Raw genomic sequence first — 17306 nt, forward strand, 5'->3', positions numbered from 1 at the left:
AAAGGTTGGGTCTTTGATTTTGCTTGTTATAGACTTGATAAGTAAGTTAAAATTGCAACAGAGATCCAAAAGAGAAAAAGAAGCCTTTAAGAACATTTTTTCTTGAAAATGTTTATTAACCGAAGGCAAGGTGAAAAACAGCAAACCATTTTTCCAAATCAATTTGGTAATCGTTCAAGCTTCCTCTAATCCTGTCAGTCACATCTTGAGGACAGCCAGTCATTAACTGAATCTGCATTTTACAGTTTTTCAAAGTCTTTTGCATATTTGATGCCCCCGCATCTACTTCCTGCTTTAACAGCTACAATTATAATTAGATTTTAAAATGAAATGGATAAAGTTTTAGTCAACGGTTGCACAGATTGTTCCTTGTATTCATACCACAATACACATTAAAAAAATTCGGGAAACCAAGCACAATTAAACAGTTGTGTTGCTAACATTACACAATGTTAATTATATAGCTGGAATCAAAGCCAGCCACTGCCTCCCAAGATGCCCAGTGTTGAGGGCCCCCTGTTTCAAAGCATAAAAACAGTGCCTCGTTTAAAAATTGGGATTAAAGTGCAAGTTCTAGTACTTTCATTCTGAAAGTATCCATGTCAAGCAACTACTAGAGCTGAAGTCTGTCAATATATTCTTGGGGGCCACTAAAACACAGAAAAGTAGAGCTGTAGTTGGAAAACAAAATCAGGTACTCGGGTTCAGAGGCGATCATCATGCTAACATGCAGTCGTGATCACACTCAGGCCTATAATTATGGCATTAGAACAATTGAAAATTCACCCATAGCTGGACACTTGAAACTAGTTTGATCTCAACTTTGACACGGACTCAATCCATTGTATTTGTTTTGTCAGCATTTCACAGCCTTAACTTTCATATAGACAAACAACAACATAAGAACAAGGTTAAAAATGATGTCTGTTTTTATGTCAAATTATGCACTTCAACAGATCAGAAATTTCAATCACGGCAAACATGAGGCTGCAAACAGAAAAAGCATGTTCTGGAAGCAGCAGCAAATGTGTTTTCACAAGGTTAGAGAAGCCACTGCTTGGTTTCCAGCTAGACTTGACTAAAGCCATTGGAATGCATCGCATGGAACGAGAAGCTGAAATATCATACTTTTCACTAAAAAAGCCTCCAAAATATTCAGTGTGGAAAACTGACATTTCAGCTTTCCCAAATCAATGTTTTAATTGCATAATTTGAATTATTTTTCCATTACATAACACTACTCTTCATCAAAATTATTCAACGTTAGTTTGTGATGCTACAATGCCACGTGGAAATGTGGTTCAAACAGGTTCGTATTTCAAATGGGCTAAGGCTTCCAAGCAGAAGTGTAACTTGTGTTGGTCCTTTTCTTAACCAAGAAATGAAAAGTTTGTGGAAGATTTAGCCCAGAGCAGGAATTACTCCTACAGAAGGAGAGATGTAAGAAGCATCACGTACCTATAAACTGCATTTTAATGTGGTGAATTGAAATAAAATATATTTTGATTTTCTTCTACAGAAAAGACTGGGTTTGTGCTAAAGTTTTGTTCAAAAATTCTGTTTTGCATTATAAAAAAAACATGGCTATAAAAGTCCATGCCTGAAATGTTTGAAAGATGTGAACAATACCACCATGGGCTACAAGTTTTCATTTTTAAGTGTCCCATTACTTTTAACCCGTTATTGCAATATACGTACAACCTTTTTAATCAGTGAGAATGAAGAGTAGATTTCATCAGCCATCAACTCTACAGTTTCACTTATATACCTCTTATGATACAAACAGCAACACCCACTTTATCTGAAAAAGCTTAACAAACAGCTTGCTACATTTATAGTTTCATTTTTTAAAAAAGGAAATAACACAGCAAAGCATCCATGAATGCTTTTCTCTTGTATGGTGCATTTAACAACAACAATAAATATATGCACAAATACCAAGCAAGATATACCACAAGACTAGATGCAGATAAAAGCCAGCAGCTTAAGTAAAGATAGTTGCCAGTATCAGAAGGCTAGTCTCCACTAATTTAAAAGAAAACCAAGTACAAAATTACACTCATGAACACAATCATAAGCACTTTGTCCTACACTTCTAAGTAGCATTAAATCAACAGGATCACGAACAATCAGGTCCAGGTTTCAAAGCTAACATGCATAATTTATATGAAAACATCCACCTGAATTTTAAATAAAATACCTCTCTCTTTCTCACCCTGTACTCTGGTAATTTTGTGCAACTAGTGAGAGCCAAGACTGAGCAGGGGGGGGGCGGAGGAGGAAATCACCTCAAACCAAACAGAGATACTACATCCACATAAGTTCCATAGATCTGTTTTCCTATAAGCTGCCTCTAACTTCTCACTTGGGGGACTTATATCCCAGTGGCCCCAGCTCTCCCTCAATACTCCCTTCCCCACCCCACGATCCTCACTTCCTCTGCCGCTATAACCCCGGCCCTGCAGAACCAGCATTCTGCCCTTGACTCTGCATCACCACCAAGCCCTCATGTCATCCTCTGCTTCTCTCCCCGTACATTTACTTCTTCCAGACTTCCCCGTAACACTTCCATTTCTTATCTACCCACTTCCCTTAAGACATCACACAGTAATAGCAGCTGCCTTTAACCACTAGCTAGGCAAAAGATAGCAGCGTTGCAGCAGATGGAGAGCTCTGCACCTGCTGTATGGCCAGCAGGAACACAAGCACTAGCTAGTCAACTAGCAAACACCAACACAGCTGCTCAGCTCCGGCCCTTCCCTCCCTGTGGGCCAAGCAGGGGCTGTCCTCTTCCTAATGGCTGTTTCCTCAAAACTTACAGGAACATGGTATTATTGAGAACATCAAATTTGACCTAAGTAAGTGAGGAGGACAGATTAAAAAAATCATTATGAAGGAGTGACAGAAGGAAGGGGGAAAAAAAATGAACAAAGAGGCAGGCCTCAAGACAGGAAAACTGCAACATTTTAACTTCTGAAAAACCTTAACCACAGCCATCTTACTTTCAATATCTGTCCAAGTCAATAGTCTATCATTATGACTGTCCTAGGGAACAATGAAAAGCCATTGCTACTACTCATAACAAAACACTGAAAGTAAGGGCATTTCATGAATGTTCTAGTTTCAATTGATTTTCCTACATGAGGATAAACTCTTACTTCACCCAATTCAAACTCTTGAACAACACAATCCACACATAGCTAAAGCACCACAAAATTGGATGCAACTCGTCTCTGGCTCTTCAAAGTACAAGAGAAAGAGTAAAGTCTTACACCCAGTTTTGCCTCGTTCCTAGTCAAAAGACATCAAACTGAGTTAAATATAGCTAGATTTAAAGCAATGTACTGCGCAAAGCATTAGTCTCTTTTCCAGTTTCTCAGGATGCTATAAAAATGTACATTTATCATATATAGCTGCCTCCTCAGGAAAGCCATGAAGAGGAGGAGAACAAGAGAAAATGAGCCCTGACCTAACAAAGGTTATCTCTACCTATGAAGGCATATGCCCTATTTACATCAGAAGAGAATAGTTATTCTACTGTCAAACTCTACAACACATGCACATCTATACATTCTCCGGAACCCCATGGAGCCAGGTGACTCGCAGCACATATGCCAACCTACTGCGCAATAGCTGAGCAGCTGACCACTCTGAGGCATCCCAAAAGCATAGGACTATCGTGCAATTAATTGCTCAGTAACTACTTACTAAATACGCACTTACACAAAGCATCCCAAAGACGTCACTGTGCATGCCTAAACAGTCACTGTCTACATGTGATGTGATCAAAATTGGGATTTCTGGTCATAAGGTAATCTAGGCAATAATAGGATGCATGTGCAGCACCATCCATCTGGGGCTAACAGACTCTGCATCTGAGGGATTTTTGCCCAGGCCAGATTTCCATGAAGAGAAAGAAGTTATGTACAGGAAAACCCACCTTCAAGAATCATCATTCATATTTCATTTTCACACATTCAGGGTTCAGATTTTGCAAGTTAAGATGTTGCATGTTCTCAGATGGATTAACTCAGCAACAGATCAATGTGGCACAGGAAACAGCACACAGGGAAATAAAAAGCATGACTCAGAATGAAAAAGCAACCATTCAGTTTTGAAAGCCTAAAAGCTTCTGAAAAGTTTAATACGATTTGCTTCTACTATAGAATTGTCAATAAGTCTGTTACTGGAGTTAAATAATTCCTTCCCCCCCCCCCCCCCGAAACCAACAAAACATACACATACAAACCAAGAATTACAAGAAGAAAAACTCGTTTCCTAAACTAAAATGAGATTAGTAATGGCAGAGGATGGCCAAATGTTCCCTTGTTCAGCATTCTGATACACTAGGAGAAAATCTAGCTAACAAAAGAGTGGTTAGAAGATGTGCTACCACCTCACAATCACAACACTATTTAACAGCTGAAACTTTTAGATCTTCTTACAATTTCGGAAACAAAATTGAAGCACCATAGAAGTTTGATTATTGATTCCACAGGTACTGATGGGTAGTGGTTGCTGATGTTCCTTGTCGATTTGTGCCTCAATGACTGTGTTGAACAAGCTCATTTTCCAAGTACAGATTCTTTCTAACTTGTCCACTTTGCAAACAACTTAGAATCAAAGTTTCACGATGCTCCTGAATGGTTGCAAATTAACAACTCCACAATTCATAACCGGACACCATCAGATCTGTTACATTCCAATCTCTCTCCGATAATACTTCGACAGTTAGTCTCCAGTGGCTGCACACCTAAATGAGGGCTGTTTATTTACAAATTACTTTACTAGCAATTTGTAATGGAAAAAAGATTTAGTTCAGCCTCTTTGAGGTGTCAGAAGAAACTTACACATTCAAGATCTTGATATGTAAGGTAATGATGAATCTGTGGGCCACAATAACAACCATTAAGTGAGATAAGCAGCAAAAAAAATGTTTCTAAATTGTTTGGGGAATAAAATACTAAAATGATATACTCTCACAAGCAAAAAGAGGGTTTCTGTTGTTTACTGTTTGATGGATGGACGGACAGCATGTCTGTGGGAAGCATCAGCAGAAAATGACAGAAAGCTTCATGAAAGCCAAGGAGACAACCCGAAAAGCAGCTGGAAGCACAGCTCTAAAAGACTTTCTAGAGTAATTGCTTTTTCGACAGGGACTAGCTGGAAGAAAGCCTTGCACTGTAAGCAGGGAAACCACTTTCTATTTACTTTCTGCCATTTTCAGGAAAACAAAACATAGTGCATTATAAACAAACAAAACTACACTATAGGCTTACCAATGTTTCACCCTAACAAGAAACAACTTACAGGATTCTAATTGTAACGGCCAAGTCAAGAATACCTAGTATAACTTAGGTTAGAAAGCACTTCTGGAGGTTATCTAGTCCAGCCCCCTTGCTCAAAACTAGCTTCAACAGCATAGCTTCAGAGTTGTATCATTCCTGTCTCTGCTGCAGGTGTTCCCCACCTTTGACTTCTTTGGTGTCAAATTAGCTTTAAAAACCCAGTGCAGCTTACTTTTTCTGTGCTAGCCCAAATCTCTACCAAACATGGTGTTGGTGACTTTGACTTCTTTTCACTGGTTTTATCTGCTCTTAAAAATTCCTATAATGGAAATTCCTCATCCCTCCCAACAGCATACCAGTATTTACCTGCACTCATCATTAGAAATATCTTGTCCACTTGTCTAATCTAATTCTCCCTTGCTTCAGTTACAGTCCATTATATCCTGTCTTATCCACTATGGCCACAAACAACAGATTATCCTTTCTTTTTGCAAGAACTTTTAACACACTTGAAAATTATCATTCTTTCTTCTTGCACCTTTCCTTTATGCTAAGTAATGCCAGTACACTGACTCTTTCCTTACAGTGTACCTTTTCTAGATCTTTGATCACTCATTGCTCCTTTGAACCCTATCTAATGAATTTATATCTTCTTTGCAGCACACTAACTGGAAGTGGACACAGTAACAAGCACAGCAGAAGGAGCACTTCCTGTGTCTGCAGGAATAGTAGTACACTTTATGCTTCTACACTCTTTTTTGTTGGATCCCTTTTTGTTTCTGCAATAACACGATGACTCATGTTTAGCACATGACTTAGAATAAACTGTTGTTCCTAACTAGAATCCTAATACCCAGTTTCTTTCCCATTCTGTATTCTTGATTATTTCTGCCTTACTAAACCCTTCATTCATCTGGAGCACGTTCACCTGCCTTCAACAGCACTTAGGATTTGCCCTAATTCTCCATTCACCCCCATTCTTGACTGTCTCAAATTTGCAGAAGACATTTTGAACAGTGATCTCTCAGCCAAACTCTAATGCTCCTCCCAGCAAGGTGCAGTCTGAAATTTAATATGCACTCTCTCCTTTCCATCACCCAGATTTACTAATGAAAATACTAACTAGCAGTAAACCCAGGATAGGTCACAGAGGAGCCGCTCTTGCTCACTGTTAAAAACATAAGGGTGTATCTATTGATAACTACTCCAGAAAGAAAGTATGAGCAAGAAGAAACATGCTAGCTTACAATCCATTGCAAATGTTTTAATTGTTGCAGTAGAGCTGTTCTGGTATTAATAGCTGTGTCAGAGGCAACTGTCTTTCTAGGCTAAGTTACTCATGTGATATCCCCTGCATGAGAATAACAGACTGTTGTGTAGAAGTCATGCAAGCATAGAAGACTTGGTCTGAACAACTATTAAAGGAACCCACATAGAGCAAAAGTAGCAGCTTTCCGCAACCCTGAGGGCTGGCAGTATCTCAAGCTGTTAGCCAAGACTAATCACACTATATACTCTAGGAGCAGCCAAGTTTTAGAATCCCACAGAATGTTGTGCTAATCTAGCTAGCACTTTTTTGAAGCACAGGACGAGGGGATGGGGCAGTGCTGCAAAAGCCCCTTTGGCTGTGATGCTTTTGAGCGCAGCACATCAAAATTACTGGTGTCAGTGAGAAGATCTGTTGCAAGAGGCATGAGACAGACACAATGGTACTGCTAACTGCAGCCTGACCACCTGAGCAGCTGAGATATGTACCTCTTCCACTTGTTTCATTTGCACTTTCACTGACTGCAGAAGACTCACAATAACCATGCCAAACCTACATTCCTGACTGTTCACCATGAAATTTATCTCATATTTCTAATACCAATAAGCCACATGACAATTTGTCATGTAAAAATGACAAACTTGAAGTGTATTTAGATTAAAACTTCAGTAATACTCATATGCTGGTGTTAAAAAGAAAAAGGAAACTATTTCCTTTAAATTGACCTCCTAGAAGATCTGCAACAGCATTTCTAAAGCTTTCCCTTCTTATTCAAAAGAAAAGTAAAATAGACCTTGCTCACCTCCTTTCTCAAATAAGTTGACTGACACAAATTGTTATATACGTTTTCTATTTTAGCATCCCATTCTTTCCTTTTCCCTTACTCCAACTCCATTCTTACCCATCTGTTGACCGTTTAACTTTTTAGGTTGATTAGTCTTAATTCACATCATTGGGAAATTGGCACATAACACTGACAATTAGAATGGGCAGCCAGAAGACTGTAACCAGCATTTACTCAGATAACTTCTTTTACGATCAAAGCATAAATTAAGATGGGCTGTGGCTGCAAAGCATTTAGATGCATCCCTCAGATTTCTATTTTACTTTTAAAGAAAAATAAAAGAAAATAATCATTCCCCAAAAGAAATAATTATTTCCTCTCCTCTCTACCCCATTTCCTCCATGGTTCTGTAGGACTTTTCTCCTCCAAGAAGTAATATTTCTGGCTCTCACTGCAAAATTTTCCATCACTGATAGCTTTTATTTTAGGCGAGGTTATGATTTCCTACTCCTAAGTTAATTAAGCTTGTTAAGTTTGGATATCATTCAGTACTTACCATTACTGTGGCTGAGCATCACAGGACGATAATTCTAATTTTATGAAAATAGACAGAGGAGGAGGGAGACAACAATTTTTTTATAAACCAGTCAGGCCATTCTCTTACCTCTCCAAAGGCAAGAAAAGGTCGAAATTAACAGCAAGAAGACAACAGTAACTCCAAAATTTGCTACAACGGTTGCTACTAAAGTAGCTCCTACTCATTGCCTAAGTATGAGTGAATAGCGAGCAAGCCCAGGAAGTGGTTAAATATTTCATGAGGTGCATTAAAGAAAATGATGTTTTGCATGGAAAAAAGATGGTATATACTACTAGTTTCAGACTGCTTTGGGAACCACTTTGTTTAGACAATCCTGGAGGGTTAAGCTGCCTCAGATTTTCAGGATACATATTCTGCACAGGTTCTTACCACTTCCAGTAGCCAAGTGCCTTCCACAAGTGATACAAGGCACTGTCAATTACTATCTTTCAATAAGAATAAGTGTGTATACTTTACACAAAAAACTGTGATACATTTTTACCAAAGAAGACAGGATTAGGGTAGAACTTCAGTGTGGGAAGCAAGTGCTGAAGTAGATGAACATTTGCTGAGGAAGTTCATTCTACCATAAGTTATTCACCTTGCTTACTAACTTCCATGTGGGTGACAGGAAGTTTGTTTCTCCCAAGAAGCAGTTCTTTAGCAGAATCCTCCTGGATTGTTACGTACTCAAGCTCAGACCACTAGTCACATTAAAGACAAAGCATTAAGATCACGATCTACATACAAAAATTACATCAAAGACGTGTGCTGTTTGGTATAATAGGTACAGAGTAATGTCTTGTACTAGCTGGATCTTTTTAAGAGCAGTACCTTTAGGATAAAGAAGACTATATTTCTATAGCTCAAAAATGAGGTGGTGAAGTCCTGCAACCCTGCACAAGTCTGTAGTACCGGAAAGTGTGATCCAGTCATAATAGATGATGTTAGGCATAAAGTTGTTGCTTGCAGGAGTCTAGCCCTAGGAGGGATTCAAGGACCTCTTAAGCTGTAGTGACCAACTGTGAATATGAAATGACAAAAGAATGGCACCCCTCAATGCAGATCCTTTAAAAGGGCTTTCTTACATGCTCCGAAGTAACCTCCACTTTGATAAAATTTGATTTCCAATATCTGTACTTCATTTATGAGTTAACCACATACAAGCATATTTTCAACACCAGAAAGCAGCCTTACAACTGTTTTTACGCTTCCAACAGAAGGGAGAGGTCTTTCCCAGGTGAATTCAGGGTTTGTACTGCTTTCTCACAGTCCCAGTGCTTCTAGATACTGCATGGGGTCCAGGAAGTGACAAAGATCTTGCCCTAATTTTGAAGGTACTCTTCAAAGATAAGAACTAACTCAGTCAATCTTCTTAGAACACACTTAACTTTAAACACAAAAATATGTCATCGGCCATTTCATCCAAATAATAACGATCTGTCCTGTGAAAGGTTATTTATATAACATGCTCACCAGACTAAGCTAGAATCACACTCTTCCCAGTGGAGGTAGGATTCAGAGTATTTACTTCAACTCCCAACAACTTTTCAGCATATCCTTACTGTTTGTAAAGCACTGATCTCTGGAGATAAATTTTTGTTCTTTAAACTAGTATCAAAGCCTGTATCACCTTAAAATGTCTAAACCCTGTCTTGCACAAGTATGTTTTCACAGACTGGGACCACATATATTTATTAGAGAAATATATCATCTGCAGAAACACCACATCATCCCAGACTTATCACTATTGTGCAAATGGTTCTGCACAAATGGTTCTGCTTTTCAAATGACAATCATCCAACGTCTTTATGCAGAGGTCTCTTAGTTCTTCAGTTAAAACGAATCATCTGAAGACTAGTTTAAGGCTGTTGGAGCAAGGCACTATGCTTCTGCTTTTAAAAAGCAAACTTTGCTTGGTTACCATTTAGAAGCTAACAATTTGGGGTTTTGCTTTTTCCTTTAAAAATGGTAATAGTATTTTCTTTTCGAGTGCTTTCTAAGTGTTGATTTACTTTACTATCCAAGACTGACAAATGCCTACAGAAGTCTAACACATGCCATATAAATGTAGGTAAATAAAAAAAGATGATGATCACAGTAGTGAAACCTCAGAGTCTCTCATGAATGGGAACAAGTGCTATATTTGCTTATAATTGAACCAATGAAAAATTTACAATGAAAAAGCAATCAAAGAATTAAAAGATCATCCCACAAGGCTTACTAAATAAATATAAAAGGATATAAAGCTTAGAAAATGAATTCTTGGAAAAAGAAAACATATATTATCAGTTTCAAAGCTTTTTGCATTGGTGTGGAAATATTTCTGGTTTAAGATGTGGTACTGAAAAGAACTCCAATCTGTTTTAGTCTTAGACAGCCTATGTAAATGAACAAAATGCTAAGTATAAGCTAAAAAGTGAAATACAATTTAAGATTTTATTGTATGTATAACTTTTACTTGAAGGAACACCTTAAGAGCAAACTGCTTACATCGCAGTTACGTAACTGCAATTCATGATTACTTAACATATTGCTGACATCTTGTTACTGACTTTTATTTAACAAATTATCATCTCAGTGTTCAACAAAAGGATCTGGAGGAAGATAAAAAGCATAACTTTTACACTACTATTAAGAAAGTATTTATTCTGAGCACTCAGGTGGAAAAAAAAAAAAAAAACAAGTATCAAAACAGACCTATCTGACCAACAGAAACTTAAACATGCACTGAATTTCACCAAGTACCATATAGACCAGTACTGTTTCAACAGTGACCTTTTTCAGCAGGAAAAGAATCAGTAACATGAAGTTTAATTCGAGCATGTGTATTGTATTAACCAAAATGAAAAAAAAAAAAACCCGCTATGGGATGATTTAAATACCCTTTACTGTTGATCTTTGGGCAACAGAAGGGTAAAAGTATCAGTTAAAAGATCTGTACATTACCACAACCTCAGGAACCTGACATTTTTACTGATGTTTACATTCATAAGGCTAGCCCACTGACCAACTGCTACAGCAGAGATCAGACCACAGAGCATCTGCTTCTCCTACAAATGCCCAATGAAAAAGAGAGTCAATATGCTACAAAACTCATCTGCTTCTTCCCAAAGGATCTTTTTCATTCTTCTTTTATACTTAAGGAAAGGTCACACATTGGCTGTGCTACAACAGACGGTATTCCTGGAAATTCTCAGCTTGCTCTTCTTATTGGACTCAAAGCAAAACTGAAGATAAGGTTCTCAGCAGAACAATCAGAACAAACCATTTAACAATTACATTTAAGATAAAATGTGTTTTAAAATGACTTTATCTTTGAAGGATATAGTCTACTATTTTTCAAGAGACCAGGTCTTTATAAAACAGATATTCTGCTTCTAGAAACCACTACTGAGCAAGTTTATTTGCTTTCCTGAAGGACAAACCCAAAACATCTTATTTGCAGTAAACAGTTCTGACTCTCAGAAAACCAGAATTTTCCAAGGTTCACATGACTGCAATATGATTAAAAAACATATATAAAAATGTAAAAATTATTATATGCAATAATACATGATAACTTCTTTATTATTTCATGAGATTGCTCATATTGTTACAATAGATGCATTTCCCATTACTTGGTTAACTTGTTCATATTACTGCATTTCTTAAATCATACTCAGACAAGAAATATTATATATTTTCTTCAAAGACAGCAAGAAATAAAAATCACTTGACGACGTTGACTGGCAGTTTGCCATTGCCATCACCAAATCATCAGGGAAGACAGAAAGCAGTACCAAAAACAACTATCTCCAGTCCAGCTCATTGGCCATATGTTATAAGAAAAACAAAACAAACAAAAAAAACCAAAAAAACCCAAAAACCCAGAAAAAGTCTGTGTCTCCAAAGACCATAAACTAGAGAAAAAACTATTCAGTCTGAACCAAACCCTTCCTCAAACAGCAGTATTTATTTCTCTTCAGAGGTTTTTTTTTTTTTTTAAAACAAAAGGATTCCCTCCAAATTAATTTTCTAAATCTAGTAGCAGGTGTTTATTCCTCACCAAGGCAATACCTGCTGGAGCAGAGCTAGTCAACGTACAATTTACAGATTGCTAACATACAGTGGCAACACATATGCTGTACTATTCACTCCTGTACCATACACTCACGCGGAGGTCAATTTGTTTTCATAGCCTTTTACTTACCTTTCCCATTTTGCCATGCAGTATACCAGGACAAACTGAGGAAAGTAGTGATGAATACTAACACGGTGGCCACAGTTCCATTTCGGAGCCTCATCTCATTTCAGCATCACACTTGTTTACGTTCTATTAGCGATTAGGATCTGTTGGGCTTGCTGTAATGAAGTCAGCTGAAGTCAACCAGCAGCACAAAATGTAGCTCTCACATATCAAACATATCACAAATCAATCCATTCCGAACTGTTGTTCAGCTTTCTTATCAGTTTTCGTAAGTTAACTTCTCTTTATTCTTCTAGTTCTGTTTAAAAGAAACAAAAGTTTAACAGTTTAAGACAAAACAATATTTACAAGAGACCCTCATTTACCAAAATACAGCAGCAAAAAGCTACTATACACTCATTACTGTGGCCTACACGCACTGCCTCAGTCTCAACTCAGGGAATAGCACTTGTTATATTAGTTTGCCCTTTTCCATTAGAACTGCCTGTATCTGGAAGAACTGCATTTCACGTGTGTCTGGTTGTTAAAGGATAAACATATATATGACCTATATTACAATTCTATCATAAACTCAAGGCAAGATCAAATGTCACACTAGCAGATATGAGAGGGTTCTCAGGAAGTGAGCAACTCGAGGCCCCACTTCTAAGTACTCATTTTGACACAACCTCTCTGAAATCTGTGGGGCCCAGTGTAACTGCAGCACTGGAACTGTCCCCAGTGAATTGAGAGACCAGGGCTTTCAACAGCCTTTATACATCTACATCATTTATCTTTCTCTGCTCAGTGCAAAAATATTCGATGCATCCACAACCATTTTTTCCTAGTTTAGCTTCAGCTGAAGCACAAATGACAGTCACACACATATAGAGTCTTCAATCTATAACAGCTGGCAGCAATGCACAAAACACATGAAAATACCATGCCATGACCGTATCACTCCTCTATCCCTGCCACATATGCACATGGACAAAGCACAGAGGTTATCCAGCAGTTTAGTTTTGTCCCAGATGGAGGTTCCATATCCTGACTAGAAAATCCTCAAATGGTCAAACACAGCTAGCATCTGAACACACTATCCTAACCAAGCAGGACAAAGAATAGGGAAGTAAATTAACCCAAGCCCTGCTTTAAAAGCTGGGAGGAGGGGGGAATGTCGTTTTTAAAGAGCCAAATCAGCATTTAGAGTAGCACAAACATTTGACATTCTTTTAAGGTACTGACAGTTTTTCCTCACAATAAGTTCCATATGATACAGGTATGTTACCCAGCAATAAAGAAAGATTTGCTTTGAATTTTCCCATCCCAAGCAATCTCAGTCAATTTTTTCCTTGGGTACATTTAGAACAACGGGGAACATTTTTTTCTATTATACTGGTACCTAGAAATTCCAGTCAAATCTGAGCTACTGCAGCACACGTTACCTTTACCAAAGGACTTAGAAACAAGACAGGATGAACAAGCAGGTGTGGTTAACAAAGCAAAGGCAGAGATCAACAAAGTTACAGAACCACATGCTTTTGTGTTCAAACCTTGCTCACAACTTCCAGGCTACAGAAAGCGGTTACCTTCTGACTACGATTACCTCACATACTTCACATACCTTGCTAGTAGTGTGCTTCGGGCTTTGAGGAATTTTATGCACAGGCAGGACTTTGACTTTAAACATTAACTTGGAAATCACATAGTACCTATGAGGTACAGAACAAATGCACGTATGTGGGAAGTGGGCGAAGTGGATAGTAAAATTCAGTAAGAAACAAAATAATGAGCAGGAGCAGAAAGAACTGTGAAAGGCTTTATGAAATAAGAAGCCTGAATTCAAAACAATGAAAAATAAATGCAGCTGAGAGATGTAAAGAAAACTAACGTGGAGAGCACGGCATGCCAGGAAACATCATCAGCACAACCCCTTTGAATAGATGGACATCATAAAAGTCAGATGGATAGGCAACAGTAGTTAGATCAGAAGACAAAAGTGTGGATGAACTTTAATAACAAGGATAGAAAATAATCTCAAAACCCAAAGTTTCATAGGGCCTAGCTGCAAGTAAGAACAGTTCAGGTCATTCCCAGACTACTAGAATAAGTGGCTAGGACAGTGACAATGCCAGTGACACTGACAGTTTAACAGGGCTAAAGTTGCTCCGAAGCAGGGATGCCTAATCTGTAGCCTGCCTTAACCATTATTTATTCTAGCTGCAGTCAGATCCCTCCAGAGCAACTCAAATGTACACAAAAGACCAGGATACAAGCTAGCTGGATTATCCCAGCAGGGGAAACATACAGCTGGTCCAACATGCAACCAGATAGGGCAGCCAGAAAAGTACAAATACCATCTGATAATGCAAGGAAAGTGAACTGCCTGCTGGCGAGAAAGTCTGGGCGTCATTTTTACGTTTGCTGCCACAAAATCTAGAGGTTGTGATCAGGGCTTCTCACTGCGGTATTTAAAGCTACAGGAAAACACCACCAAAAGAATTTTAAAATGGGGGAGGGGGGGAGGCAAGAGGAAAAAAATAGCAGTAAAATGATTAAACTACCAGTAAGTACACACAAAACTTTGTCAAATTAAAAATGATCGTGGTTTGGAGTAGGCTGGTTCTGCTTTTATCCTTATTCTCTGTATACTTCATACAATGCCAGGGGTCTTCTGGTGTTGTCCCCTTCATCCGCTCCTCTTAGCACAGGCACCAACAGCTCAGCTACAGTTTAACAGTACTTAGACAATTATTCAAGTATTTCACCACATCAAACTGCATACATCAAGGCCATACATGTACTAAAAGCATTTCAGCTTTTAAAATTTGATCTAGTTAAGCCAGTAAAAACCCACATGTAGATGCACATAAATTATTTAATCCCCAGGTGGTCACTTCAGATTTGTTCAATAATTTATGACACAAACTAAGCTAATTTAACTGAGGGGTAATCCAGCTTAAGCCTACATTATGACAGGGCAGAACCAGATATATGAAGCCTGTGAAATTTTCCAGCACTGATTTGACTTAAACCTTGCCACTGCAAACAGGAATGACCCTGCTAGATGCTGTAGGCCATGGGAACTGAAGGTACTTGGCTTCTCACAGGAGCAGAGCAGTACCCTACTGAATCACGTCTTAAATAAACTATAAAGTTTCTGTATGTATCCAGGCACTCCGGTGAAACATACAAAGCATAGTTTCAACTGCAGACGATAAAACCTGACACACTTCAACACTCCTGCAAATGCTCAGCTGGGTTCCTTACACACTTGCTGAAGGGTTTGGCCTCAGGAGTGCCTGGCTTCTGAGAGGACCAGACCACATCCCATTCCGCAAAAGCACCTACAATGGCAGCAGTACTGTATTTAGAAGGTTGTTCTGTAAGGCATACAAGAGTGGTAGGTTACTAAAAGAAAATAAGAAGGAAAGCCGGGCGGGAGAATTTCTAGGTAGAGTCTTTTTCACCTTATTTTCATCGAAACGTTTCCTGACACCCAGAGCTGAGAGCCGCAGCCTGGAAGCTGAGCCCCCTCCCCCAGCCCGCTGGCTCCATCCTCCCTCCCGACACTGGCTCCCTCTGTTGCTGCCAACGAAAGAAAGACCCATTTTCCTCCATCTCTGTCCAAACGAGGTCACCGGCACCCCGCACCGCAGGTGAGCGGCCGGCGGAGCCCCCAGCACCGGGGGCCGCACGGACACCGCAACTTCAGCGAAACCCCGCCGCCGAGGTGGCAACGCCAAGCCCGCCGCGCGCCGCCACCGGCGACCGTTAACGGCCGGGCGGGCCAGCGGCCGTTACGCGACCCGCCCGCCCGCGCGCTGCCATGTCGCAGCCCAGTCCCCTCAGCTCGCTGAAGGTCCCGGGGACGGCGGCCGGCTGCCGCCGCCCGCTGCGCCGCGTCCCGACTTAGTCGGGGTCTTCCCTGCCGTTTCCCCCTCTTCTGCTAGCGAATGTTTTACCCGGGGAGTGACAGTTCAGGCGGGCAGATAAGCACCGGCCGCCTCCGGCTTGGGGAGCGGGGGGAAGCGTGTGTGTGTGTGTGTGTGTGTGTGTGCGAGAAAGTGTCGCTGTCGCGCAGCGGAGGGCGGCAGGGACCGCGGAGCAGCGGCGAGCCCCGCCGGCCGCGGTGGCCGTCCGGGCGGCAGAGGGCGAGAGCTAACGGCGGCGGAGGGGAGAGAGCCGGGTCCGGGAACCTGCGCGACGCCTAGCGCGTCTTGGAAGGAGATTTTGGGGGTGGAGGGGGAAGAGGGAAAGGAAGCGGCAAACTCTGCTAAAAACCCTGCAGGCTCCCAGCACGCCAGGAGGGGAGGGAGAAAGAAGAAGGGTGGAAAGGGAGAGAAGGGGCAGCAGCAGCAGCGCTCTCCCGGGCACCCCCGCCACCCCAGCCGGAGAAGGAGGGGAAACATCTCCCCTCTGCTCCGGACATCCGCGGCGCCCTCCACACGCTCCGCTAAGGGCCGCAGACACCCCCAGCGCTGGGCGAAGGAAAGGGGTGGCAGCGAGTCCCGCGAAGGACCCCCAAGCTCCCCTTACCCCACCACGCAGGTGTATGTGCGCCCAAAAGGGTGCACGCATACAGCCGGGGGAGCAGGAGGGCCCCTTGCCTCCCTCCCTCGGGCAACACCGCAGGGATCCCCAGCGTGCGAAGGAGAAGCGCCTCCACTGCACACCCACACCACAGGGTGCAGGCAGGAGGGATGTCCGGCCCCAGCTTCCAAAAAGCCAGGGGCGGGGTGCAAAGAGAGGTGGAGGGGGCGGTCTGCCGTAGCTACTGCTACCCGATCGCCGAGTCCGAAGCTGGCACCAGGGGCTCGGCGACCGCTGGGGGAACCGGGTTGCGGGCAGCGCTGCTGCCATCCTCACCTGTGCGCTGCGCTGAGCTGCGCTCCGGCAGGGGGAGCCGCGGGGGCGCGCGGGCGGCGGCGGCGGCGGCGAGCGACTGTCTCGGCTCGCGCCGGGGCTCTCGCTCCCCTCTCCCTCCCCGCCCTCCCTCCCTCGTCAGCGACGCGCTGAGCTCGCGCTACCGCCCCTCGCGCCCGCTCCATGCCGCGCCCCGCCCCCCGCCGAGGAAGCCCCGCCCTCCGGTCTAACGCCGTCCCCGCCGGCAGCCAATGGGAGGGGTGTCGCTCTGGGAAGCGCCCGCTCATTGGCCCAGGCTCCTGTCGCTCTCTTCGGCCGCGGCTATAAATGGCTCAGTCTCGCGAGGTTTGTTTTAG

The 17306-nt window shown here is 41.6% G+C and overlaps 1 protein-coding gene across 1 annotated transcript in view; it reads right to left on the bottom strand.

Annotated features, from left to right (window-relative positions):
- Window positions 1-17084, bottom strand: part of MGAT4A (alpha-1,3-mannosyl-glycoprotein 4-beta-N-acetylglucosaminyltransferase A) — a 78156-nt gene extending 61072 nt beyond the window's left edge. Inside the window, exons 1-2 of the mRNA XM_068923946.1 lie at window positions 16954-17084; window positions 12109-12403 (exon numbers count right to left, since the gene is read on the bottom strand). Of these exons, the coding sequence (XP_068780047.1) occupies window positions 12109-12202 (94 nt within the window). The 5' untranslated portion in view covers window positions 12203-12403; window positions 16954-17084. The remainder of the gene's footprint in view (window positions 1-12108; window positions 12404-16953) is intronic.
- Window positions 17085-17306: the final 222 nt, after the last annotated feature.

The sequence above is a fragment of the Struthio camelus genome, chromosome 1, assembly GCF_040807025.1.
Source record: "Struthio camelus isolate bStrCam1 chromosome 1, bStrCam1.hap1, whole genome shotgun sequence".
Lineage (NCBI taxonomy): Eukaryota > Metazoa > Chordata > Aves > Struthioniformes > Struthionidae > Struthio > Struthio camelus.